This window comes from Phyllopteryx taeniolatus, chromosome 14 (genome assembly GCF_024500385.1).
Source record: "Phyllopteryx taeniolatus isolate TA_2022b chromosome 14, UOR_Ptae_1.2, whole genome shotgun sequence".
In the NCBI taxonomy this organism is placed as follows: Eukaryota; Metazoa; Chordata; class Actinopteri; order Syngnathiformes; family Syngnathidae; genus Phyllopteryx; species Phyllopteryx taeniolatus.
Genome location: NC_084515.1, coordinates 6,179,184 through 6,206,885, shown reverse-complemented (window position 1 = coordinate 6,206,885; position 27,702 = coordinate 6,179,184). Strand labels below are relative to the sequence as shown.

General features: G+C 39.0%; 1 protein-coding gene across 2 annotated transcripts in view; it reads left to right on the top strand.

Moving 5' to 3' along the window:
- The window catches only part of clstn2a (calsyntenin 2a), a 171,761-nt gene that overhangs the window by 99,232 nt on the left and 44,827 nt on the right, over positions 1–27,702 (top strand). The window contains exons 1-8 of one of the 2 annotated variants that reach the window (XM_061797559.1): positions 11,887–12,004; positions 12,070–12,245; positions 15,590–15,701; positions 16,979–17,075; positions 20,719–20,868; positions 23,633–23,818; positions 25,104–25,361; positions 26,137–26,258. In XM_061797559.1, coding sequence (XP_061653543.1) covers positions 11,945–12,004; positions 12,070–12,245; positions 15,590–15,701; positions 16,979–17,075; positions 20,719–20,868; positions 23,633–23,818; positions 25,104–25,361; positions 26,137–26,258 — 1,161 coding nt within the window. In that variant the 5' untranslated portion in view covers positions 11,887–11,944. Of the gene's footprint in view, positions 1–11,886; positions 12,005–12,049; positions 12,246–15,589; positions 15,702–16,978; positions 17,076–20,718; positions 20,869–23,632; positions 23,819–25,103; positions 25,362–26,136; positions 26,259–27,702 lie in introns of those variants that run through there. The other variant, XM_061797558.1, reaches the window with a different exon arrangement.

Here is a 27,702-nt window from a genome sequence, read left to right as displayed (position 1 = left end):
TTAAATTAATTATACAAGTTCATTTGACTTAGTATATACTGGATATATATATGTTTTGCCTGACCACCAGGCAGTGAGAAGGCTGACCAATTCTTGCAAGTGCGTGTATCCTAGAGAAAATATACTGTATCCAGAGTGGTACCTTGAATTAGTTTGGTTTGAGTCGTTCCAAGCTCATAACTCAGTGTGCTTGTATATCAAATCAATATTCCCCATTGAAATGCCACCACATTCTTTGCTGCATGTTTTTAGTGGAAAAACAAACAGGTGACCAATGGTGCCCAACTGTGACAAACTCTTAAGGAATGTGGCTAAATGGTCCCCAATCAGAAGAAGCTACTCTAGACAGATGGGTGAGGCTAAATTATAAAACGGTTTTGGCTGTGTCACCTAATATAAATGAAGCAAAGTGTCAAAATTCGAATTGTTCTATTATTTATATTTAATTATTTTTGGGGCAAATCACCCTGACACATGAGGTGCGAGGCGGTGCTCTCAGCTTTAATCAGCATTGTTTTTCCTCTTATTGGTTACCATTTTTATCAACTTCCCCACTGCCCTGTGTATATGCTCTCTTATTTGTTTAAAATTAACAAAAAAACAAAGAGGTAAGAAGTGGGACTAACAATATATATATTTTATATATTTTTTATATTTTATATTTGCTTTCATCCCAGCGGCATCAGCATCCGATGACAGTCTCATACCAGGCCCTGTCTGACCTCTAAGACCTTTAGTTGACCTTTTTGTGTCATTTAACATTATCACAAGCGGGACTGTCACTCTGAGGTGAGGTTTCTGGCACCTCACTCTCTCTATGGTTGAGCTGTTGTGTGGCACAGGAACATTTATGATCAACTTTCTTCTTTGGAAAAAATAATATTACTATATTGAACTTTATTTTTAGTTTTTTTTTTTCTTTCTTTTGTCAGTATGTTTTACAGCGGCAGGCTCCAAAGCTAAGCTCTAAAGGAAAATGATTAAAGGATGTTTAGCCGCATTGTTTGTCAAAAAGAAAGATCATAAACATAAGTATGTAATACATTTTCTTGCAAAATCAGATCCTGCATCAGCAAAGCAAATTACAATTTAGTCTAATCTGATGAATTTCACAGATTTACAAATTCTGTGAACGTTACATTGAAAACATTTTCTCTTTACATTTAATTTGTTTCACAAAACAGTACATTGTAACTCCCTACATACATCCATCCATCCATTTTCTGAGCCGCTTCTCCTCACTAGGGTCGTGGGCATGCTGGAGCCTATCCCAGCTATCATTAGGCAGGAGGCGGGGTACACCCTGAACTGGTTGCCAGCCAATCGCAGGGCACACATAAACAAACAACCATTCGCACGCACATTCACACCTACGGGCAATTTAGAATCTTCAATTAACCTACCATGCATGTTTTTGGGATGTGGGAGGAAACTGGAGTGCCCGGAGAAAACCCACGCAAGCACGGGGAGAACATGCAAACTCCAGACAGGCGGGGCCAGGGATTGCACCCCGGTCCTCAGAACTGTGAGGCAGACGCTCAAACCATTCGGTCACCGTGCCGCCCTCTCTACAATCACCTCAAATCTAAAAATCTGTTCACTCCATTTTAGGGATTAAGTTTACAACATTTGTGTTTTTCAATCTACTTTCAGTAGGATTTGACATGTTGCTGAAGCATTTAGATACGATATCTACGACCTTGTAGATTATCACAACAACAACGTAATTAATGGCGTCAAAGAAGCTGTCTTTGACTGTCTGATTCAATATGATCGCTACCGTATACAACAAATAGATGCTACATTTTTCCCAAAATAACAGAATCTTTAAGCTGAAGACCTAGCAGATGGTTAAACATGACAGAGACCCATGCATAAGTTATTGCCTGAAGGTCTACTATGACAAACGTTAACTAGCACGTAGAGATGAATGAGAGATGGCACATTGGTTATTATGTTATCCTCCCCAGCATATCCCAAGTGCATTGCTCACGAGCTCCTCTTGAGATGTCTCTAAATGCACCTTTTGATGAAGGCTGCATGTAGTGTCACTCCACAATCTAACACACAGCTGTATCACATGACAGCTTGATGGTTCCCCTTTTATACGGTTCAATAATTGTGCGTTCGAATGCATAAGGTCTCCAGGGGTTCTTAAATGCCACCTGTCATATTTGTCATATTTATGCCTCCATTCATTTCCACTTGGATTGCAGTTATTACATTAAACATGATGTGAGACAGCTGATGTGAAATGCGTTTTCAGCTATACATAAAAACACAAAAAGGAGATACAAGTACATGAACACTGTATTGTAAAATCAAGGTAATTTGAATCATTTTACATTTTCGGAAGCTTCTTAGACAGGATCGCATAGGTATGTTAAAGTAGCTTACATTTAATCGATAACCTACAGTATGTCTTCTGATTTTTACATACTACTGTTGAATTTTTTTGCAATCACGTAGAGATGTCTTTTTTGTTTTTAAGCAGTTTTTTTTTCCAACTGGGATAACATTAAATTAGAAAAACAGTTCAGAAATGTGCTTCTTTAAAAAACGTACATTTTTGAGTGACCCCCTAACCCTTTTAACAGTAGTGTGTAATAAACAACTGTTTTCAGCAAGTTTTGTATATATATATATAAAAAAACTTGCAACAACAAAATAATGTTTCATCCATTTTCAGTCAAAGACTGTGATGTGTAAATGGTGCCACAGAGCATGTGCTGTCTCTTTGCATGTGTATGTGCATGTGTGCATCTTTGAGTGCATTTTTTTCCTGTCTTCTCCTTTCCTCAGGGAACTTGTGGGCTCACAGAGGTCAACAAAAGAGCCTCTGACATTTACATCACATTAAAGCCCGGGTTTATGTGTGTCAGTCTGCAGTCCATAAATCTAACAAGATACACAAGAAAATAGATGCCTCTTAAAACATATTCTCTCCTGCTCACTAGCTCTGATGGTCCCCCAATGCACAATTATTTTGTGTACTATATATTGTCTGTACAGAATGCGTGTATAAAAATTCCCCTCCCGCACACATCTTCACACTGTCAAATTCTGCTTTCTAAAAAAGCCATTTAGCTGTCACGTGGTGACACTTGAACTGTCACAAGTGACTCAGCCAGGGGGTGAGGAAAAAGGGGTGGAACCAGCAGCTGTACCCAAAAAGCAGTGCCTTTGAGTGCACAAACGTGTGATGTGTATAATTGCTTATCATAGTAAAATCCCCTGCAGAGAAAATGAGATGACATGTTGGAAGAATATAGAAGCGGTACAGTGACATTTTGACCTGTTAGCTATGTCTCTGTACTCAAGCTTGGCCATATCATAATAGCCTTGCAACCCCAGGGTACCAACAATATGCTGTAAATGTACTGTAAAATTACATCTTTTGAGCAATTTACAAGGCCTGATAGCTGTGCTACGTACTGTCCGGAGTGTGCAGTGATTGTATAGCACACTAAACTGAACAGACATTGGTACCTTGACTTACAAGTTTAATTCATTCCATGAACTAGCTCATAACTTAATAAATACATTTTTCTTCATTGAAATTAATTGAAATGACAATCTGTTGCAGCCCCCCCAAAACCGCCACCATTTTTTTCATTACAGGGTATGTGATTTTAAATTTAAAGTAATAATAATAATAACTTTTTGACAAAGTTTATCAGTGGCCCAACACTGCATCTGTCTGCAGTAAATGTCTGTGTGAAACATTGGGTCCGGCGGCGCAAACTTGATTCCTGGTGGAAATTCTGATCGACGTATTTTTTTAATCGACTTAGCAGAGTTATTTATCTCCCAACCCCCCCCCCCCCCCCCCGTCTCCCCCAGCCCTAATTGAATACACTACAAAGACAACATATTTGTTCAAACTGATAAACTTTGTTGTTTTTCAAATATTCACTCATTTTGAATTTGATGCCTGCAACCTGTTCCAAAAAAGCTGGGACAGGGGCATGTTTATCACAGTGTTACATCACCTTTCCTTTTAACAATACTCAATAAGCGTTTGTGAACTGAGGACACTAATTGTTGAAGCTTTGTCGGTGGAATTCTTTCCCATTCTTGCTTGATGTACAACTTCGGTTGCTCAACAGTCTGGGGTCTCCGTTGTCGTATTTTGCGCAACATAATGCGTCACACATTTTCAATGGGAGACAGGTCTGGACTGCTGGCAGGCCAGTCTAGTACTCGCGCTCTTTTCCTACGAAGCCACACTGTTGTAACGTACAGAAGGTGGCTTGGCATTGTCTTTATGAAATAAGCAGGGATGTTCAATATGCAGTTTAGGAGATAAGGGAACCCTGAAGTTGCATTGGGGACAGTGGCTCTCCTTGCCCACTCAGAGTAATTTAACTGCGGTGCAATATAATAGTTTGCTCATACCTCAAATATTGGCGCACAACACAAAGCAAAAAAAATCAACAAAGCACAGGCTGATAACCGGAAAAAAACCTGGTAAATTTGGGCGCTCGTAAGTACCACTATTTTTTTGTTTAATGAGACAAATGTTAGTATTTCAGACATAAGGTTGCCCACTCATCATGGGCATGTATATGATATTATTTTTTTATTATTATTGATTAATTTGAATCACAATTTTTCCAGGGAGGACTAATTATGCAATGTATCTTCAATAATTTTTAAAAACAATAATTGGGTCCAAACATTTTGGATTTGCACACCCCCACTAATATTTAATTAAATATTTAGTCAGTTTTCCCTCAAACAGATGCTTTGTGTAACCATCAACAGGCTTTTGGTAATTTGCTGAATATTCTAGCACTCCTTTAAGTAGAAACTGTAACATTCCTTACAATTGGTTGCTTTCCTGGCACATTGGCGACTTTGTTGGTTTACAACAGCATGTTTCATGCTGTCTCTTTGTATTTTGCACAGTGGATTTAAAGTGGATGTATCTTTTCAGCTGTAGGGAAAGTGAAGTTAAAAAAAAAAAACATTTCTTCCTGACAACTACTATACATATTGTGAAACCAATGAAGATGGAAAATAATAGATTGTCGTAAAAGCCCACTCTTCATTTACTCTTTAATGACATTTATATATCTTTACTTTAGACGTTTGGGTTTGGATTCTTTGTTGTGCTATATTGTATACATGATCTTTCAGTCAGATAATTCTCAAATTAAACCAGTATTACTTGTGACAATCCATCTCATGACTTAAGTGGGATTTAATTTAATTAGTGCATCTGCTAAATTCTTATTCTTCATAACTTCAATAGATCTATTTTAAAGTGATAACACTGCAGATAACAAATCACAGCTGAATGACAGTGATAGTAAATACAACCCAATAAGAAATTGTCCCACATTGATGACACAGGAACAATTTATTTAGAAAGACTGTTTTTTTTTTTAATTATAAAAAAAAATAGAACACCAACAACTCAAGTAGGCTGCATACCGGGAATACTACAGTATTCTGGCATACTGCCTGGTTTGATTTTTGCACATACAACATTTTTTTTAAAGATTGTTTTAAAGGTTAACTGTCTACCTGGTGGATTAACGTATATCAGCAGAATTGAGCTTTTTTTTTGTGTGCCCATGTCACGTTTTCATGATTCAGGGGAAAAGATAACCTGTGTGTGCTGGCATGCGCGTGTCTGTGTGAGGTGTCAGTTTGTCACCCGGAGGTCAAGCGGTTGGTCAGACAACCTCCCAAATGCAATTAAACCAGCTGAGACTGATGAATTGGTCCCGCATCTCACTCTTGAACTGTCACGACACCCACGGCACTGTTGTCCTTTCACGTCAAGAAAAACGGTAGTTATGGAGTCACTCTACGAGTACCAGCATTATGTCACTGTTAAAATTGATACATAGGATGATTGTCAGTCTGTCTTTATGTCATCTGTTTGCTCCACATTGAAATGTGTCCATTACCTAGATTGCAGTGATGGATGACTCTCAATGACATTTTGTCTTACACCACCAGAAATATTACTGCCGTCTTTGATGCGCTCAAATTTTTAATGATGCACGAATAGAATGCGTAGATCAGTGTTGTACCTGAACAAGTTCAATGAACGAAAGTTTATGGACTAATTCTTATTTTGTGAACTAAACTTAATTAATTTCTGCATGGTGAACGTAATTGATTAATTTTTGAACGAAAGTTAAATTTCATTCAAGAGTGCCAGGTTGTGTTGATACTATAAGCTCAGTGGTCACTGACTGCTGAAGCCTTGCAATGGTAAATTTACAGCCTATCAATTGTTTAGTGTTATCTTGGCCTCATGATGTCAAAATGTTGAACAGTTGAATTGTGGATTCAAAAGTAGAGAGAAAGTCAAATGAAGTTCTCCTGTAAAGGTTGTAGTGCACTTTAAGTTGATCCTAAAGTTTAACCTGAACGATCCCTTTTTGTAATCATTTTGCCGACTGTCTGATTAATTTTGCTCAAATTATTTTATCTTTCTGGCTCCACTGGTAGTTATTTCTGTCCTTGATCATTGTGGAAGCAGAAAATCTTGAAGTCATCCCAGAAGAGTTGAAACTGTTGGCCATATGGCAATGTCATCAGGAGTTTATTTGCTGTCGAGATGTAAGCAGATCAAACCACAAGTCCAGCAGTGACAAAAATCTCCAGAGCCACCGCTAAGATAACTTTTTAAACATCTTATCCTTCAGTCAACTTAATGTCCTCATTGCCACCTCTGCAAAACCTTGAGATGCGAGAGAAAATCCTGTTTAAGCCCACAGTCGGATGGCTTAGCAGAAAGCCCTCATTTGGTTTTAGTCTTCTTTTGCATCATCCAACCCCTCCCAAAAAAGGAGACTCAAGCATAGTGGAAGTTGGCTGTTTTCTGTGTGTTATTTGCAAGAAATAAGATGCAATATTTTTGTTATTAATTATGAGAGTAGGTGGATAATTACAGTATAATATGGACCAATTGTTATAGATAATTGAAGACTGGAATACACACACTAATATAAAAAAACTGCTTTTTTGCATTTGCACAATTAAATAAACAGGATTATACCAAGCAAACAAATGGAGATTAAAAATGTAACCTTCTTTTAAGGTAAAATGTGTAAAATTTGTGAGTCTTGTTCGTGTGTGTTCAGTAGGCATTGCGATATATTCTGACAGTCAGTAGACAGATGATGTGCTAGTCTGTCATTAATTAAATGAGAAGATGTGGGGCGAGTGTGAGCTCAGTTCAGAGAAAGAAGGAATCAAAGTTTAAGACTGTCTGATACTCTCCCCGGGCAAGCACACACACACACACACACACACGCACACACGCACTCACGCCTATTAATATTAAAGCTTGTGATTTATTTGTTTAAAATAAATAGACATATAGCACCATTAGACTTTTTGGTTTTAGCAATGCTAATAATGACTATGAATAAAGCATACAGTTGAAACTAGGTTTTTATTATTAATCTAATCCAAAGGTCTTTTGAGTTAAACCAAGTCTTACGAAAACAAACACAATATTTCCCATAGGAAAATTATTATTATTAAATGAATCCGTTAAAGACAGCCCAAAAAATTAACAAAAATACATTTTAAAGAGAATACTTTTAGTTTAACGTACATAAAACAATTTGGAATAAATATAACTCACTATTGAATAGGATAATTTAACATTAAACATCACTTATCTTTATAGAGGACCCTTGATGGCGTATGGAAAATTGCACGTAAGGGAGATAGAGGAGGAGGAGAGGTTATTGTGTGGAAGGGTAAACTGGCATTTTTGTTCTTTCTTGAATTCTACAGTGTATTTCATCTTCTTTATCAAAGGGTCGGCCATGCCACTTAGAACTATCTTTGGCTGAAACACCAGTATCATCAAAATGGCAGATCATGTGCATGATGCAATGCGGCGTGATACGTTACCAAACCCTACAAGAAAACTCTCAATAAACCTGCGCCTGCGATGCTTTGTGTTGGTCCTCAATTCCAGGAAATGACTGAGCGAGTCACACGGGCAGACAGATGATTTCAACATGGACCATTTTTAAGCGTACAAAAACCAAGAGGATGTATGAAAACTGGGACAAAATTTTGGTGAAAAGAAATGATCAAAAACCGAATCTTACGATAACTAAGGCGTACGAAAACCCCTACCGAGGTTCCACTGTAGAATGTCACTTGGTAGAGCAGAGACATCAGCCAAGGCCACACAATGAGTTGTTTTGCATGCATCATGACTCAAAATGAAATCATTTGATGCATCAGCACCTTTAAGCAGATCTTTAACAACATTTGATGGATTCTGCCCTGCCCCATTCACACCGTTTTGACAAAACACTTTTGCACTTTTTGGCTTGACTGAGACAGTAGGCCTCAGTGCTTTTTCACATCAGTGCTATTTCAGCGCAGCACAGTCACAGTCATAAGTCACAGAATCACTATCCTGATAAGAAGTGATACCTTACATTGTTAACTACTAAAAGCTGATTAAGGTGGATGTGTCCCACAGGCTAGTCACTAATTGGGAAAGTAGATTCTCACTCCAAATACAGTAGGAAGTCAAGGCTTCATTCCTCAGCCAATTTGTTTCCATTATGTTACCATGAGATCCTCCATGGAGGATATGTCATGTTAATTTTGTGCTAATGATGAACTCTAGTCTGCTTTCCCTGCCTAAAACACAGCAGTCTACAAACCTCTTTGTTTTTTGTTTTTGTTTTTGTTTTGATATTTAAAATTGTAACAAAGTACATTTCCTCAAATAGTGGCCTCCACTCTATTGATGCCATGTCTCAATTAATATATGCTTCACCCCAAACCCTGTCTCCTTCCCTCAAAAGTCTCTCGTAAATTAAAGTCTGCTCCTGTGCCTAGGTTTTTGTTTTTGTTTTTTTAAATTAAAGACTCTCTAAATTCAATTCAGAGATTTGTTTCGAAATTCATTATACATTTGAAAATAATTGCTGCAAACATGCAAATACTGATAATGTAATACTCAATTGTAGCGTTAAATTATTTTTTTACCATTTTTAATTTTCATGATTATTTTTGGGGGGCGTGGCCAAAACGGCTCCAAGTGTCTCACTTTGGCCCCTCCATGAGTCGCCACTTCCCCAATGTATAAGAACTTGAGTGCATCAGCGGTTATCCTTCACAATTGCAATGTACAAATAGCTAGTTACTACCTATGTCTACACCCCAAAAATGCATCGTCCCTTTGGATAGTCCAATGGCGTGGCCGCTTTAGAGTGCCTCGTCGTTAGCCATGAGTGCACGCAAGTCATTGTGACAAAGGCGAGGAGGGTAAAAGAATGGGAGACTAAAAAAAAAGCCAGACTTGACAGCCAGCATGTGGACTGTGAGTTGCTGCAACTTTACATTATTGTGCAATTGGATGTTTAATTGTCTTAATTGTGCTTTATTTTATTTTATTTTATTAACTTGGCCAAGCACTGTCTTCAAAAACTATGTACAAAGAAGTGTGGTGTAAGGTCAATTTACACTAAAGACAATTTTCCCCTCTTGTTTTTATTTATTATTATGTTTTTTTATGGCTTTCCAATAAAGACACAATCAGTGTGTGTTAAAATTGTGTTTGCATTAAATTGTGTTTATAATTTACTACTTTTGATACTCCTTCATTTCTTATTTATGGTAACATTGCTAAAATGTAGATCAGCTTTTTTTGACATGGTTTGTAATCAATTGTATCCGTGATGTCGTTTTCCACTTTTACTTTCAATTTGGCCTAATTTAAAACACATACCTTTTTGACAGTTTGACATTTTCGGGCACTGCAGTTCTTTGAAGGGCCATCTATTTTTTTTTACATTATTGTCATTAGCCTGCCTCTTTCCGTGGTGGTAAGCCCAATGCCAGAGGCCAAATTATGCCATTATTATGTTTACTTTAAAAAGCAACCCTTTACCTTATGATGTACTGGCCCAAAGATTAGACTGGCTTTCATCCATAAATTTCCACTGAGTGAATTTGAAGTGTTCCCTCAGGGGCCGACTGCTGAGAACCAAGCTAAGTGGCAAGAAATAAAACGTATGCGTGTGTATGCATAAGTACATGTTTGCTGACTCAGGAAGAGGCAAGATGAAATCTCTCTTCCATTTACATATTCATCCACACATTTTCCACTTGTTCAGTCCTCTATATCTCCTCCTCTGCATACTGCAACCCTATTGCATTCCACTGTAAAATTGAATCCAGAAATATTTGCTACAACGGATGGAGCAGAAAATGGATTTGCATCCAACCACAAAGTGTGACGCAGAAGTCACTTTTCACAGCTATCCACTAACTTTGTTGATGTTACAGGTGTTTTGAAGAGAAATTTTACACGCTCTCCTTTTCCCGTCTGAGTATGTTTATGTGCAGGGGATCACAGTGTCCCTTATCAGCCGTCTTCCATGTGTAAATATTACAACCTGCTGTTAAACTCATCTTGGAGGGGCAAATGAGGAACAAACATTCTTAAAAATGGCCATGAAAATTTTAAAACCTCAGCACATTGAATGCTGTCTTTTCACCCTGGAGGGTATTTTAAAATCTAATCAGGTTAAAAAATAATTCCGGGAGGAAATGCATGAAACGCCATTGACAGTGAGATGTAGTGTTAAAGGCGTATTTGCCTCTGAACCTGGAAGGAAGGTATACTGTACATGTTTTCAAGCAGTGGTTCTTAAACCTTTCACACCAAGTACCACCTAAAAAATACTCCTCTCTAAAAATGTATGGCACATAAATGTTAAATGAATTTTTTTAACTGTCAGTAAGTTCTGAGAAATTAGATGCAAATGTTTTGTACTTAGTTAAATAAAACCAATCTGTACTTAGGCAGGAATTCTTTAACGTATCTATGATTTCACACTGACTGTATACTCACCTGCACAAGTATCGTCTGTGTCCTGTATCTGACATTTTAACTGGCACATTTGAGTATTCTTGAGCGTACCTCCATTTACACCTGTCTAATCAATAAATGGTCACACGAGTAGGGGTCGGATATTAAATGGAAAGCCGTTTGAGCTTTGATTTGATATCCCACTAGTGTGCTAAGTTGTCCATGTTTTATTAAGCTCTTGTCCTCTCTGGTAAGACAATTCGGTGCACTAGTAGAATGACTGTCTTACTATTGATATTTGTTTTTCCACTACTGCCTTCCTCTACTGTATAACATTTCTCCACGCTAGTAGAATGACTAGGGCACACTAGTAGAACGATTACATGTTATTAGTGAGGTGACATCTGTGGACTACTAGTGCTAATAGTGCAGCGCTAGATGTTGTGCGTTGAATTTTCTTGACAAAGCGTTTACTAATCCATGGACAATTCAGCACACTAGAAGGATATCGAATAAATGCTCAACCGGCTTGCCGTAATATTAGGCATAAAGGCGAGGTGTTTTGATTTTGGAATAGACATTTTACGCACTTGCATACAAGCTACTTGCACAGCCTGATGTCGTCAAAAATAAGATTAATGCATTAATAATTCTCTCTTACAAAGACAATAATGCTTACTCACATAATTACATAAAGCTTAGCCACGTGAGTGGATAAAAATAGCTCTCAGTATGGTTCTGTAAGTACAGTTTTGGATATACTGTACTGTATGTAGCTCTTCTAATACAAGTTTACCTTTTAAAATCTCAGGCCCAATAGTGTTCATTATTCATGTGTTCACTTCATATCTTATATCTGAAAAAGTCCACACATATGTGGATTGTTGGTGGCCGTGACCCACAAGGTAGGGTCTTTCCCATTACATTCTGATATCTAAGGCTTATCAGGAGGGAATTTCTTCTTCTTCTATGCCACCAATGTACTCGATCAGATTAGATATGGGAGCCAAAGGTCAAGGTTACAACAGTCTCATACTGTATTTGTCCTGTACTCGCGAATGCAGTACCTCAGCTTTACACTATATTATACCAAAAGTAATCATCGCGATTTTCAAGTGATTACTCATGCTTGCTGCCTCACCTAACATATACATGCTTGACTCTCACACTGCCGCTTGCTTCGTTGTAAGTAAATCACTCTTCCATTCATTTCTTTTCTTGTCTTTTTAGGGGAAATTTGTGCCTTTAAGATTTATGGCCAGGACGTTCCGTTCGAGGCAGTGGTGTTGAATCGCACCTCAGGAGAAGGCGTACTGAGAGGCAGCGGCCCTGTGGACTGCGAGAGCCAGAAGGAATACACATTTATTATCCAAGCCTATGACTGCGGAGCTGGACCCAGTGGGGCCGACTGGAAGAAATCCCACAAGTGAGTGCAGCAGTGTGGATATGCAGTAAACTGCGTGTTCGGTTCAGTGTTTTAAAAAGTTTTGTGCTTTCGATTCCACATGATTCTTTCGACAGATAACTTGACAGTTATAATTACTACCAACAGGAAAATAAAATGGAATCTTGAAGCCCTAAAAACATTTTAAATTCTAATAACATGACAAAATAACCACAATAACTTACATTTTAAACAGATCAATCTGACAGGAATTGAAAAAATGTGAAAAGGGTATAATTATCTGGTTCAAATAAACATTTGTGTTTGTCTTCTTTGTTTGATGGCTGCGTGGGCTACTTTGTTTTGCTGTCACAATTTCTGTTTGCCGCACGTTAGAAATGCTGTTATAACAACGGCGACTGTCAGACCCACCTCTTAAGGTTGTCATATACCGCTATTTGTTCTGTACTCAGTAGGAGTCACTTGTCAAATTTCTGAGAACATGCAAACTCCACACAGGTGGGGCCGGCCGGGCATTGAACCCCGGTCCTCAGAACTGTGAGGCAGACGCTCTAACCAGTCGTTCACTGTGCCGCCTCTAAAAGATTCGATTTTTTAAATTTTATTTCCTCCTCAATCCGCTTGGAAAACTGTCTCAGCCACGAATGTTAAATGATAAACCTGTTCAGTATTTATCATCAGTCACAGACTCGGTGATTGTGACGTAAAACAGAACGATAGCCGATTAAGAAGCTACCTGAAGCCGGAGTTGTTGCTGGGCACAAACAGAGGAGTGACTGGTCGTGTTGACTGTTTGTATGAGACAAATCCCTGTGATGTCACACGTTCATCTTCCATGTCATTTGACCAAGTCCGAGCCATTGAGAAAACAGGGTAATTATGGCTTGAATTATTGACTTTCTTCTTGCGGGGTCGTAAAGGAAATCTTCTCCGGCGCTATAATTTGAAAGTGTGAAGTTTCTGTGCAAAAGTAGATGCAATGTGAGTTAAACTGCTTGGAAGGGAGACCCCACGTTGGCTTTAATGTACCTTTCAACAGGTAAGTTGATTCAGAAATAGAAGTGATGGAAATTCAGACATAGTTAAAATGATCACTGAGGGACTGGCTAATTAATGCAGCAGATAGCAATAAATGAAAAGCAGATGTAAAGGCCAGCATACTACCAAATGATCCTAGCCTTCCACTGAGTGGTTATTTTGGCAACTGATGCTGTTTGATTTACAATCTGTTTATTGCTTGCGCTTGACTTCTCTGTTGCTCAGATTGGTGCCAAGGATGTGCTCTTTTGGCAGAGAAATGGATAGCGCGCTGTAGTCTACTCAAGGCCTTCACTCAAATTCAGCTCAAACTTAACACATTTTACACTCCAACTTCAAACCCGATGATGGAGGTTCGGTTCGCAGTCTGTTCCTTTAGATGTGCCTAATCCGCCAGTTGACAGTCTTGGAATCTTCTCTGTAGAATAATTTATGACATCCATTCGCACTTTATCCTCCTCACCCACAAGTTTTCCCTGAATTTCTTTTTTTTTCTTTTTTTTTTTAAGATAAAAAAACTTTTTGGGGTGTATCTGGCGACGCAACCCCAAACACAACAAGTTTCACTTAAGTAAGCAGTACTGTAGTCACTTGCGTTCTGCTACCTGCAAGTTTACAAACATTATGAAATCATACAAATCATTGGCCACAACAAAAATGACAAGGAGTAGCAGTTGCAGTGTGGTTACCAGAGAAGCTAAGAGCTAGCCTAGCTTCTTCTATTTCTTCTTCTACTGCAACTCTTTCTTCTTCTTTGTATCTTCCAGCAGTCTGGCACTAGGTACCTTGGTACTAGGACAGCATTCTGGTTTGGGAAAGGAGACTTAACAGTTGTCGTTTGCAATCATGTGTGTCTGTGTTGGTCGTGTCCAGTGCATCAAGTAAGAACGCACTTTCCGGTTGTTTTGTTGGGGGGTTGTCATGTGTGGGGTCTCTCACATTGTGAAAATCAGTAAAGATATTAAAAATTGGTATGTATGTATCCTTCTTTCCAAGATTATGTAAGTTATTTTTCTCATCCCTAATAACAAGTGCATATTTGAACATTTACACAACTACAGTACAGTGTTACACCGATATATAGCATTTATAAGTATTTTTTTAATGGGTTTGTACCGTACACCTTACTGTAATGGCCTCGCATGTGGGAAAGGAGAGCCACAGTTGCCGATGTACTTTTCAGCTATTTCGCGAGTGACGGGAGAACAGTAAAAAGCAAAAACACAATGAGCACACTCCCGCAGAATCTGCTGTCGGCCGCACCTCTCACCCAGGCGTTCACACGCCGACTGGCCGACATCACATGCCACCCCACCAGGCCTCTTAAAGGTGCATGCATGTTCACCGACAATACAGTAGTTCCCCATGATAAACAGGGTTTTCACTGTATACGCTATGTGAAAACAATGCTTGCATACTTCATTACTTAATACTTACGCTTCTGATGTTCATATTTAGTTGCACTCGCGTCGGCGCACTCCTTCTGGATCTGTCCTCCTTTTCACTGAGCCCTGTCACTTCAGACGTGCTGACGACGTCTGTTTGACAGGGTTGCGTGCTCGCCCGTGTACGTCGGAGAGCGTGCGGTCGTCCTTTGTGACTGACAGTGACAGACATGCCGTGTGGAATTGACAGCATCTAATCACAGCCTTCGCTGCTTCACTCATACACAACAAGCTGTGAACATTTGGATGCTGCCGGCTTGGTGCTGAAGGTACTGTATGTAGAGATGGAAATTTATGAGCTCAGGGAGCACTGGGATGAATTTCTCCGGTGGAAGATGAATGGTGCAGTGTGTCCGTATGTGAGTGTGTGTGTACGTGTCCTTATCACTGCGTGACATTCTAAATAGGCCTCATTAAGCTAATGTCATTACTTTGCCAGATGTGCGTCCTCAGATACAAGTTGCAGGGAAGGTCACGGAAAAAGAAAACCTACGTGAATTATTGCTTCATTTTTATATCTGGTGTGCAAATTGTATCACGTGGTATTACATTGCATGTTTGGGTCTGTCTACAGTACACAGGTGAGAAAGAGGAGGGCGTAGGCTTTCTCTTCTTGGGATTTGACTGTGTTCTCCTATAACTGCCCCCTGTCTTCATTTGGTGTTCTTAAGATAGACCATGAAAAAGGTTTAATTAACTTTGATCATCTCTAATGGATTTCTAATTTTTTTTCTTCCTCCATCCATCTCTTCACTTCCTGTCTCTGCTATTCTGCCTCTTCATCAATCACCTCCAAACTACATGTCCGTGTGCGTGTCCCTGTGGTACCTCCGCCATTCCCTCGCTCTTCTTTCCCGCTCTTCTTTCCATGCCTTCACCTAGGGCCGTGGTTCACATTCAGGTGGATGACGTCAATGAGTTCTGCCCGGTGTTTCGCGAGCCTCAATACAAGGCTTCAGTAATTGAAGGCAAGATCTATGACAGCATTTTGCAGGTATTTTGTGGTTACACTATATATGAAGCCCGTGTTTGAAGTACATTGTAAGATAATATAAAGATGTCTATACAACACTGTTTAATCTTGTATTGTGTTATGTGGTTTCAGAGCTTTAAATCCACAATTACCTGGCCCTTCATTATAATCATGACTCCTGATGTGAATGTATAATATTTTCTTGTGTACTGGTTCTTCAGAATTGTATTTTTCGTTAAACAGAAAAAGTTGTATGTATGGACAGTGGTGATTTAGGAGATTTTCAAGATGCGACCCCACGTTCGGTACATCCTCTGCTTTGATTGCGAGCAAAATTTGATATACAAGTGCTCTATGGTGGCAGTGAACTCAATTCAAATCACAACAAGCAGCAGTTTGTTCTTCCAAAAAGAGGCTTCAAGCTGTTTAATGCAACTTGCAGTTGAAGTTTACTGTCAAACATAAAGACAAGAGAATTACATGTTGCGTATTTAAAACAAGCAACCTACATTGGCTTAAGAACGCATCCCGCTAGCTTAATGCTAACATACTACCCTACCCCCCGGCTCCCCACTGCATGTACAAAGTTAACTAACAATATACCATTTTGGGGATGTGACAAGAAAATCTGAATTCAAATAGGTAAAAAACTTTGGGAGCATACTGTAGCTATGTATGTAGGGTACCTCACACATTTGCTGTGTGCCTCGTTCACTACTATAATACATTAATTGTAAGGTCCTGCTACCGGTGTTTCTAATTTAAAAATTAAAGTTGATGGCATAATGTACATTTGTGTATTTTATTGTTTATTTAATCATTTATTTGGCTGCATCAACACAAATAGTCAACACAAATTAGTCACGGAGTTAGCCGTTAGCGTGACATGCTAGCCAATAGCGTCAGCATGAATTAACTAAAAAAACTACTGTTTCATTTTCCAGAGCAAGTTTGACGGTTAGTCCACTTGATGTCCAATTACGTGAAATCATGCTATTATGTAATTTCGTGGGTGCTCCACGTTGAGCAACAGTTACACAAAGCAGTCCGGAAATGCAAAATACGCTGTCATAATTATCAAATAGCCAGAGGTAATCGTAGGCACGTCCCTATACATTACGAGTATGACTTTATTGTGAAGGGAACAAAGAAAAATAACAGAAATTGTTTACCCAGTATTACCGTATTTAAAAGTTTCTATGTATACAAAAACATTGCCTTTCAATCTGATTTAATATCTTCAGTCTGGTAGCCGGCAGCTATTGAATGTATCGACAGTGTATTTTGTGCTGTGACAGGTGGAGGCCTGGGACCAGGACTGTTCTCCACAGTACAGTCAAATCTGCAACTTTGAAATAGTCACTGCAGGCACACCGTTTGCCATAGATCGCAATGGTGAGTGCGTATGCTTGTGTGCGTGTCTGCGTGTGTTTGCATTTATCTGGACTGGATAGCAGAGTGCACATTTGCGATACCTGCTGAAATCTATGGAAGTATGTAGTAAAGAAGTTGTACACATACATGTTAGGGAGAGGATTTTTTTTCTTTCAGTCATATACTAAAAGTCAACTATTGGTGTCAAATGTACTGTACATATAATTATAGGCTCGATTATCAGCACTTTACTATGAAAGGCTACTTGCGACGCTACAAATGATACAAATTAAAGTGAAATTAAAAACCACATGCAGCTGTTATTAACCCTGCGTTTACTTAAAAAAATAGGTTGAAATTATTAAATTTTTTTAAAAAGAAAGAGCAACCTATTTAATGCCATTCCCAGTTGAATTTTACTGTCAAATTAAACACAAAACAAAGAGAATTAAGCATTGTGTATTTACCAAACCACATAGCTTAGCCTTACAAAAATCTACTTGCTTAATGCTAAGAAACAATATAAAACATAGTAGACAGGCTAACAAATAGCACCTATGAAACGGTGGTATAACGCTTTAAGCGACAGATATTTGAATGTATTAATGGCATTTTTCATTGATTTCAATGGGGAAAGATGATTTGAGATACGCTTGTTTAGGCAACATTGTATTATGTTAAGAAAATACATCCATCCATCAATCCATTTTCTGAGCCGCTTCTCCTCACTAGGGTCGCGGGCGTGCTGGAGCCTATTCCAGCTATCATGGAGGCGGGGTACACCCTGAACTGGTTGCCAGCCAATCACAGGCCACATACAAACAAACAACCATTCGCACTCATATTCACACCTACGGGCAATTTTAGAGTCCAATTCATGCATGTTTTTGGGATGTGGGAGGAAACCAGAGTGACCGGAGAAAACCCACGCAGTCGGCCACCGTGCCGTCTTAGAAAATAAAACTATACAAAAATAGATCAGATATATTGGTGAATCAACAGCCTTTCTAGTTGTATTTATGAAACCAGGTAAGTCAACATATCAGAAATGTAAAAGTTGATAAACATTCCCAATATGTCCAAGAAAACTGCGCCTGAAATCTGCTATGTGGCATATGGCATAATTACTGTATATAACAGATATATGTACTCACCTCCTCTCCTCTGGAACTCATTACTATCTGACCAGACTCTATTTCCATCTTTAAAGCCAAACCCAAAACATATCATTCATTCATCTTCATCATCCTAGTCGAGTCTTGTTTTTAATGATGATGTTTCTTGTGTTTTTAATCTTGTTTTTTTCTTGTACCAGATATACTTTTACTGTTTGTTTTAAATAAAATCCATTCTTATCATTACAGTACTACAACTACTTCTAGTGTTACTAATTCATGTACAGTAGTTTATAGTGGGAAGAAATAAATAAGAATAAACTAGAACCAGGCTCTATTAGGCTTGTGTCTGTGCACAATTCCTAGATGGCTGGAGGACAAAATTCTGATTGATTTTAGATTGTTCTCTATTCCGAGCATGTCTCACATTTTCAGCTTTGGGCTATTTGCTTGCTCCCCCATGAATGGCCATATCCACACTGTGTTGATCTGAATTCAGTAAGATTCAAAGTAAAGCGGCGGCTGGAGGGCTTAATGTGCGTGTGCACTTTGTGCAAGTCTCTCTCTCTCGCTCCCTCAGTATATATTTTGAATATAAGAGACATATCAAATTAAGTGCACCTAATACCTAGAACCATTGTAACCATACATGTAACATTTGATTAAACGTGAACAAATGGGGAGCGTAATGTGTAGTGTGGAACCCTGCTGTTATTGCATAGCAGGCACTAAATTCAAAGATTTAAATAACACCTCTTGTTTAGATTGGCGATCATAAATTGGCTGCCAATCAAGACGGCAGTTCAGATGTTAATCCCAGCACAACTCTGAAGTAAAGTTAAGCTTTAGAATGTGTTCAACACTCACATGAAAAATATTGAAACTGGTGAACAAAAAAACAAAAAAACATGAGTGCTGCTGACTATGAAGCTAAATCAGAGAGAATCAAGTGGGGAATTTTAGATATTGCAGCAATGTTGAGTAGAGCATTTGGATATTTCTTTAAACAAGACATGTTTGTTTGTCGCAATTTTAAAAACATTCCCAGGCGTCTTAATAAAAGGTCTTTTAACATTCTTTGGTCAAAATACACAAGGGATGAAGAATTATAGCACTCTTAAAATCCATTTTTCACATACATTTTTTGTTGCCATGACGACTGGGGTGGAGCTAGGCCATTTGACAAAGGGAGCCTGCTTAGTGTTGCAACTTTTTCGACCCCTGTAGCAACCTTTCATTTGGGGGGGGGGGGATAAGCGAGGAGCAACATCTTACTGGAGACTTCTTGACAATGTCAGACTCCCCCCAGAAGAGAAAACGTGCACTATTTCATGGCCAGACTGCAAATGGACGATGCATGCGTGAAGCCGTCACCGGCTAATTTCACCACATACACATGCATACAACAGTGGGGGGGAGTGGAGAACAGCTCTCGACTGGACCCATTTTCAAAAGTAGGCAGGAAAAGAAAGATTTAATTGATTGCTTCATTTCATACTTGATGGGTGGGCAGGCTCCGGGGACCCAACTGTTTGTATACAAGCAATTAAAAAGTCAATTTGCATAATATATCCCCTTTGTTGAAAAAGAATGAAACATCTCAAGTGAGATTTTTCATATCACATATACTGTATAAAGCTGATAGCGTCTTCCATCATATAAGACATACTTGTTTAAACAGTGAGTGGAGTCTATCAGCCAAATTGTATAGGATTGTTTCAAAAAAACCTGAAATAAATTACATGAGACTGAAATAAGTACTTGATTTGGTCGTGTACATCAGTTGCACATGATTAAAATGTGGTAAACTGACCTTCTTTCTCCCCCACTTTTCCTAGAATATAATAGAACAATATATGTTAGTGTAACATTTTAACCATGTGCAACCGATGTACATGTTCACATTAAATAAATTCAAACGACTTTTTTCAGCGTTTGAATCATGGAATCACTGAACCATGATGCGAGTCTGCTTCCCAACTACTCAGCTTCACGTTCCGACATCTTTTCTTGCACGCGAAATTTCAAGGGATTTTAATTGGGAAGAAAGAAAGAAACAATATAACAAGTACGGTGATAAAATAATGAAGCAGCACGCAACTGTACCATGTACATCATCTGTAGCGCTTCAGAATCATTATCTATTAATGTGACCAAAACGTAAAACATTTAAATAAAATATGTGAAAGTCATCAGAGATACTGATTATTAAAAGTGTTAATGTGTGGAGATGGCTACGACTTGTTTTGCCAGTCGAAGTTGATTGTAACCAGTTGGACAGAAGAAATCTAACATCCACATCCATGTATCGGTAATGAAAGTGCAGCCAAGAGAAATGCTACGAAATGTAGGAAATAGACTGTTGGGACTAAATTAATACAATTTCATGGAACGAGTATTAGAACTTTGGTTATAAATCGACGTCAGCACTTTTGATAGTGTTTAGGCCAGCAGAAAAGGCCTTCGTGGCCCTAACCATCCGCCACTGGATCTACCAAATAAGAAGTGAATGTTTCTAATATTTCCCACTCTGTTTTTGTGCCCTTTAGGTAATATCAGAAACACGGAGCGACTGAACTATGACAAGCAGCAGAGCTACAAGATTATGGTGACGGCCTTTGACTGCGGTCAGAAGACGGCAAAGGAGGATGTGGCTGTGCATATTGATGTCAAGCCCGTCTGCAAAGCTGGATGGCAAGGTCAGAAATAACCAAGCAACACTTGGATTGTTTCAAGACCCTGTCAAGTAAATTCAGAGATTTCTTTCTAAATCCATTATACATGTTTGAAGATAATTGCTGAAAACCTGCAACGACTGATCATGATGTAGTACTGAATTGTGGAGATATAACGTTAAACTGTTTTTCACCATTTCAGTTTTCCTGATATTTTGGGCATGGCTAAAACAAGGCCAATTTGTTATTGTCCAACAAATGAAAAATCTAATTTGATTATTTCAAAACTATCTATTGAACCGGAAAGAGAGTACACTGGCTCGTTTTGGCTGCTGCTTCTGCCTCCGGAAAGGTTTTTCTTTTTAGTTTAAAATGGCTTACAATCACCAGGATCCCTCGTCGTACAGTTGGTTTTGTGCCTGTCGGTACCGTAATTCCTCGCCGCCTAAATAGTTTGCTAGCTGGTTAGCCGGCTAGCTCTCGTCATCTGCCATGCCGTGTTCGATCCTGCTCGACTTTTCTCCCATTCATTCTGCTGGGGTCGCCTCATTTCCAACTTTGGTTGTGGCACTGCCATGAATATCCTGTGCAGCTACTCGGGCTTGGCCATCGGACGCCTCCTTACGCGGAGATCATCGTCTCACTATTTGGTTTCCTGATCCATGAGTAACTGCAAGAATGAACTGCAATTGCGCACATGCGCGGAAACTATGCGCAGTAAATCAAAATGTCGTTGGCCATAAACGCAGACTAAAAATCATGAAACAGTTTGTATTTTTGGAAATTCGACATGGCAGCAGTTATAGCTCTTGTTGGAATATAGTAGTATGATATTCTAAGATATGTTCTAATTCGAGTCTGAAAATTCTGATTCACTGATCGTTTTTCCACGCCCACTCGAAACCCAATTTGAGTCGCCACCGATTCGGCACAGCCCTAATGATGAGTGCCTACATTCACGTCAGCGGTTATCCGGCACGAATTCCACATGTAACTAGCCAACTAGCTATGCCTACACCCTGAACATGCTGCTTCCCTTCGGATAGTCCACTGGCATGGCCGCTTTAGAGCACCTCGTTGTCAGCCGTAAGTGCGTGCACGAGACAAGGCAGAAAAGTGAAGGGGAGAAAAAAGTCTGATTTGACAGCCAGGGTGTGGACATTGGGGTGGCTGCATTGGAGCGCCTCGTTGAGCCGGAGTGGAAATCCCTGCGACGTTTTTAGAAGTCAAAATATCCATGTTGACTGGGAAGGCTGGCAGTGAATGAGTTAAGTGGATATACCTTCGCAGCGCAAACATGTAGCGATGAAAGATGCTGGACAAAGTAGCATCCATTTTTTCCAGGTCATAATAATAGTATTTAATTGACAGTCACTGAATGTGGTTTTAGTACAGTCAGCGAACACGCCCACAGCATTTGAGAGCGAAGAGGATGGCTTTTTGATTTTTCACAATTTTGAAGCCTCATTTCATATACATGGCAATATTTTTTAATCATTTCACAGGGTTAACAACATTCTTCTCCGTGGTTGGTCAAATTTAGAAGACACATTTTTCATTTTCCAGGGACTTTAAATGCATCTTGAAATATAAATCATAAAATGAATGACAGTTGTTTTGTTTTTTGTTTTTTTGGACTATTTAGAACACAGGGAGTGTTGTGAAATGTGTAAAATTGAAGCCTGCATTTCTTGAGCACATCCTTTCCCTGGAGGGAATTCAGTTTCATTTTAGAAAGAATGTCTATCATGGAAATCAAACCCTGAGGAAAAAAATAAAATAATAATGAAACAAAAGCTCTCGAGAGAAAGTTGACTGGGAGTGTTTCCTTCAACATAGGAGCCTGGTATTGGAGCGAGACTCTCCCTTGCTGCCTCACCTGTCAGCACTGACAGCATCTCACAAGTCCAACTCACCCAGGAATGAAAGAGGACGCGAGGGGGAGATCAAAAACAGAACTCAAGGGAGGAAAGCGAGAAACAAAGTTAAAGCGAGACAGAACTGCTGGTTCTTCCTGCTGTCTTAAAACAAAACTCTTACAGTGCACCATTTAGTGAAAGTGTATAGTTTTCTCCATTATCAGCTAAAAGGTCATCTTTTAGACATAATACATTATGGTCATGGTTTGTATATTTGGTCTGTATGAGCATTCACACATATGCTCGCAGACAGCAAGGAGAAAATAAATGGCTAATCCAGGGAATTTTCTCAATACATTGTCATGCGGTTTCACGCAACACTAGGTAGATAGAACCAAGAAGTGCCGAAGAGCTTAAAAACAACTCTTATTACACTGATAACACTGAATGTAATAAGTCATGAAAACTAATTCTTATTTTATTTTTATGCCTGTACACCAATTAAGGAATAATATCCTATATTGTATGTGGAACATGACTGGAGCAGTATTTTTATAGACAGGGCTAATGAATGCTAATACTGTATGCCACACACGGAAACCAACATGGAGCCTAATACATACTATAAATTTACATTTATCTAAGAGTGCTAAAAGATGTAAACAGTAACAAACAGCATCTGGCGTGATAACCATTTAAGCGACGGCTATTTGAACACAATAGGTGCCGTAACACATGTAGATATCAATGGAGAAAGATAATTTCAGCTGTTTTGAGTTACAGAACTGATTAAACTAGTATCTCAAGGTACACTCTATCTCATTGATCCTGTCCATAACTCCTAGAATTTAATTGCAGGTTCCTTGTAATTGAGACAGACAAGTGTTGAATATACAATTTATTTTTAATAATCAATGTGATTGCTTAAGGCTGGAACAAGCGGGTGGACTACGAACCTGGCACTGGTAGCAAGCCTCTCTTTCCAAAGCTGCATTTGGAAACATGCGGAGGACCCTTGTCTGGCATAAAGGTGATGGTGGAGCTGCAGACCAGTCACATTGGGAAGGGCTGCGACCGGGAAACGTACTCTGAGAAGTCTCTGCAAAAACTCTGCGGTGAGTAGCGGCAACTTGAGTGGTGGGGAAAAAAGGAAATAGGTCGCGGCAGAAGTGACTGTTGGAATAAAAGGAAGAGGGATGGATTTAGAATGCCTGCTCGAAACTCGAGCTGCTGTTTAGCAGCAGAGGGTCGTCGTGATGAGAGACAATGACATTTTAATTAAACAGAAGAAATTATATTTGATGTCTCGCTCTATTTCATTAAAAAATCCAGTGTGCCTATTGTGGTTGCCGAGACTGCTTGGAATTCCATTTAATATTCTTAATTAAATCTCTCCGGCCATTCCTAACTGTGACGTGTTCATTATTGCATTCCATTTATCCTCTGAAATTTCTTGTTTTATAAACTAGTTTACCAACGACAACTTCAAGTTAAGTAAAAAAAATATATACGTATATTTTTTGGAACTTACATACGCAGCTGTCACAGTCTCTGTACGCGGCTATATTCAGTATTACGGTAGATCTTGTTGTGATCACAAGAACATAATGAGCCAATCAAGCCGTTTGTTTACCCGAAGAGATTTGCAGGACTGAAGATATAGCGTGGCTTATTCCAATGTACGGAAAGTTGACTCAGAAAAAGGAGTTTTTAAAAATGAATACTTTTTTTTAGTCTTCTGGAAGCCACCTCAAAACTTTTGTCTCATATGTTGCGAGCCCGTGGCTATAATAAAAGCAAGAACATTAAGCAGCACTCTTAAACAAAACACAAGATTCGACCAAGCAGTTATAACATTAAAACGTGATAAATTTGACTTCCGGTCTTCTTTTTAAACACTTGGCCTTTGTTATTATTTTTTTTTTGTTTTTTTAACCGAATTATAGAAGATCAGCTTAGTTATGTAGATATTAACATTTGATTTATAAGACTCAAAAAGAGGACACACGTACATTTCTCTCCCTTCGACGGGCTCCCCCAGTTACCTGAAGCAGATGTAATTCCTTCGTTTGGTTTTGTCAAATTCCAAAATTAAATTTAGCGCGTTTTAACGTGATAAAAGATCATGTTTTTACGCGACATTAAATTGTGAGATTTAGCATGTTGAAAGGGGAAATTTATTATGTTAAAATGTGAAAATTAACATGTTATAACGTGATACTGACCTTTTTTTGTGTGTGGCAACAATGCACTTCTGTAATACTACTTAAAACCCAAATTTCTCTAAGGTGCATTAGAATGCTTACTTTTGGATGTACAGTATGGGTGGAGTTTTTCAGCTTGCATGTTTTTTTTTGTTTTTTTTTTTTTCCTGACAATCCTTATTTGCGGTTCTTCCAGGGGCAGCATCAGGCAGTACAGATCTTCTTCCCGCCCCGAACCCGTCCACCAACTGGACCGCGTCTCTCGTGACCGACAGCGGACGTGACAGTGACCTCATCTACAGATTTGATGGACAACAGGCAGCCAATGTTCCTGATCATGTGGTGCCCCAAAACCTGACGGATCAGTTCACCATAGCGACATGGATGAAACATGGTCCCAGTCCAGGACTGAGAGCTGAGAAGGAAACTTTACTGTGCAACTCTGACAAAACTGGTGAGGACACCATTTCACATTTGCTTACTGATACATTTCACCGACGGCATGAAATACAGTGAACCCCCGTTTATCACTGGGGATACGTTCCAGACCTGTCCACAATAATTATATATTATTTTATATGTAGTTTTACCACTCCCACATACTTCAAACACATTTAAACTTATCAAAACACACATTTTAAACACATGGTGCGTATTTGAACGTAAAAGCATACAATGTAGAGAAAATACAGTATAATATGTGTTTGCTTGGTAATTTTTAAGCTCATTTTGTTCCGGTAACTTGAATATGTTGTGTGAGGGGAAACAGACACCTATATCACCTTCCACAGCTCAATGTGCTACCAAAAACCAATTCCAGATAGGTGGCAGAATAATAGAAGACATCTCACACTGATTTGAATATTGTCACTGTGTACATTTTATGTAAACCCAAAGAACAACATTGAATCACCTAGTGCTGGTGGAAATGAGATGAGCCTTATTTTCCACCTTGTATAGAAATGTTGACGCTCAATATGTGACACTGAATGACACTGTGATATGATTTTTCCAAAGTGTGTCTGTATCCATATTTGAACAGCGTGTATTCAAGGTGGAAGTGACTGAAGTAATTTAAATGATGAGTGTGGGGTTTACCAAAGACGTTGTGTAAAATCACACAGCCGGAAATATCGGATGGGACATAAACAAACAAACAAACAAATAAAAAGTCATATCTTTGGTGATTGTCTCCATGTGTAACCACATATTTGTTGTTGGTTTTGCAGAAATGAACCGCCACCATTATTCTCTATATATTCACAACTGCCGCCTGGTCTTCCTGCTTAGAAGAGATTTCAGCCAACTCGATACTTTCAGACCTGCTGAATTCCACTGGAAGCTAGAGCAGGTAAGGAGCATGAGCATGTGAGGATAGTTTCAGGGTGATTTTCCACAGTGGGTGAAAAGCTATCATTTTTTTGGTGTCGTAAAGGGACAGGTTGTTTATTCCCATTACCACAGGCCCTTACCTGCTCACATTTCTTCACAGTCTCTTCTCCTCCTCAATGGAGGAGTCAAGAGGGAAGAAAAGGGCTCTACTTTGCTCACTAAGTCCCCAGTGAAGCCGCATTGAAAACACTGTTTACTCACAGAAAATAACTTTGCCAGCAGCCCTGGACACTTTTCGACTGTTATTTTTCAGTATTCTTATGGATTTGGATTATTTTTCCATCTATGTTTTTGGACATTACATGTTTTGGTTTGAATGCAAAATGGCACCGTCCCAGCCATCTAATCCGTCATTCTCCATGAACCAGAATGTATCCTGTAACTAACAAATGTACACACAAATACAAATACAGTGGTACCTTGACTTATTAGTGACCTGACAGGAGTTTTTCAAAATACAAGCTGTCATTCAGCAGATTTGTCTGCTTTGATTTGCGAGCAAAATTTTGAGATACAAGCGCTAGATGGTGGCAGCAAACTCAACTCGCTTCACTACAAGCAGCAGTTTGGCAAATAAAAGCTGCTTCAAGCTGTTTATTGCCACTCCAGTTGAAGTTTATGCAATAAAAATAATCATAATAATAAATAACCACATAAAACACAGAATTACACATTATATTTCATCTCGACCTCATCACTTTGCCCTACTTTGCTAGTTTAATTTTAACACACAGTGCAAAATGCCATAAACAGACTAAAGAATAGCAGCATTTTTTCAGTGTCACCCTCCTTCAAGCAACAGATATTTGAACACAAACGGTAGCAAACCAATAATGGTATTTCCATGCATTTCAGTGGTGTGAGATGATTTGAGATACAGTGTTTTGAGTTAGAACCGTAGTCAAGGAATGAATTAAACCCGTAAGTCGAGGCACCACTGTGCCGTGGTGCCTTGACTTACAAGTCAACCGACTTACGAGTTACGAGGCTTTTTTTTTTTTTTGCTTTGTGTTGCGAGACACAATTTCAGGTACAGGCCAACTTCAGATGCACCCTCACTAAAATGGTTGGCAACGAACGCCACATCTGCCCAGGATCCAATCTCTTACCGCTAATTATAAAATACTAGTAATCCTTGGTAAACCAGAAAGTGCCCTGCTAATCAGGGAATGGACAAACATTTTTATGTATTTATTTAGGAATGGACAAATTAATACAAAAAAACTGTGGTTGATTGCTTTATTTCACTTTTCTTGGGAATTTGTTGAGTCACCTTGAAACATAACCGTCCCCTCCCCAGGATAACAAATGATATTCTTCTGTTGTCTTATGTCATCGTCCGCGAGCTAGAAACCGATACAATATGGCACTGCACTTTCATTTTTTCCACTTTCAAGGTCGTC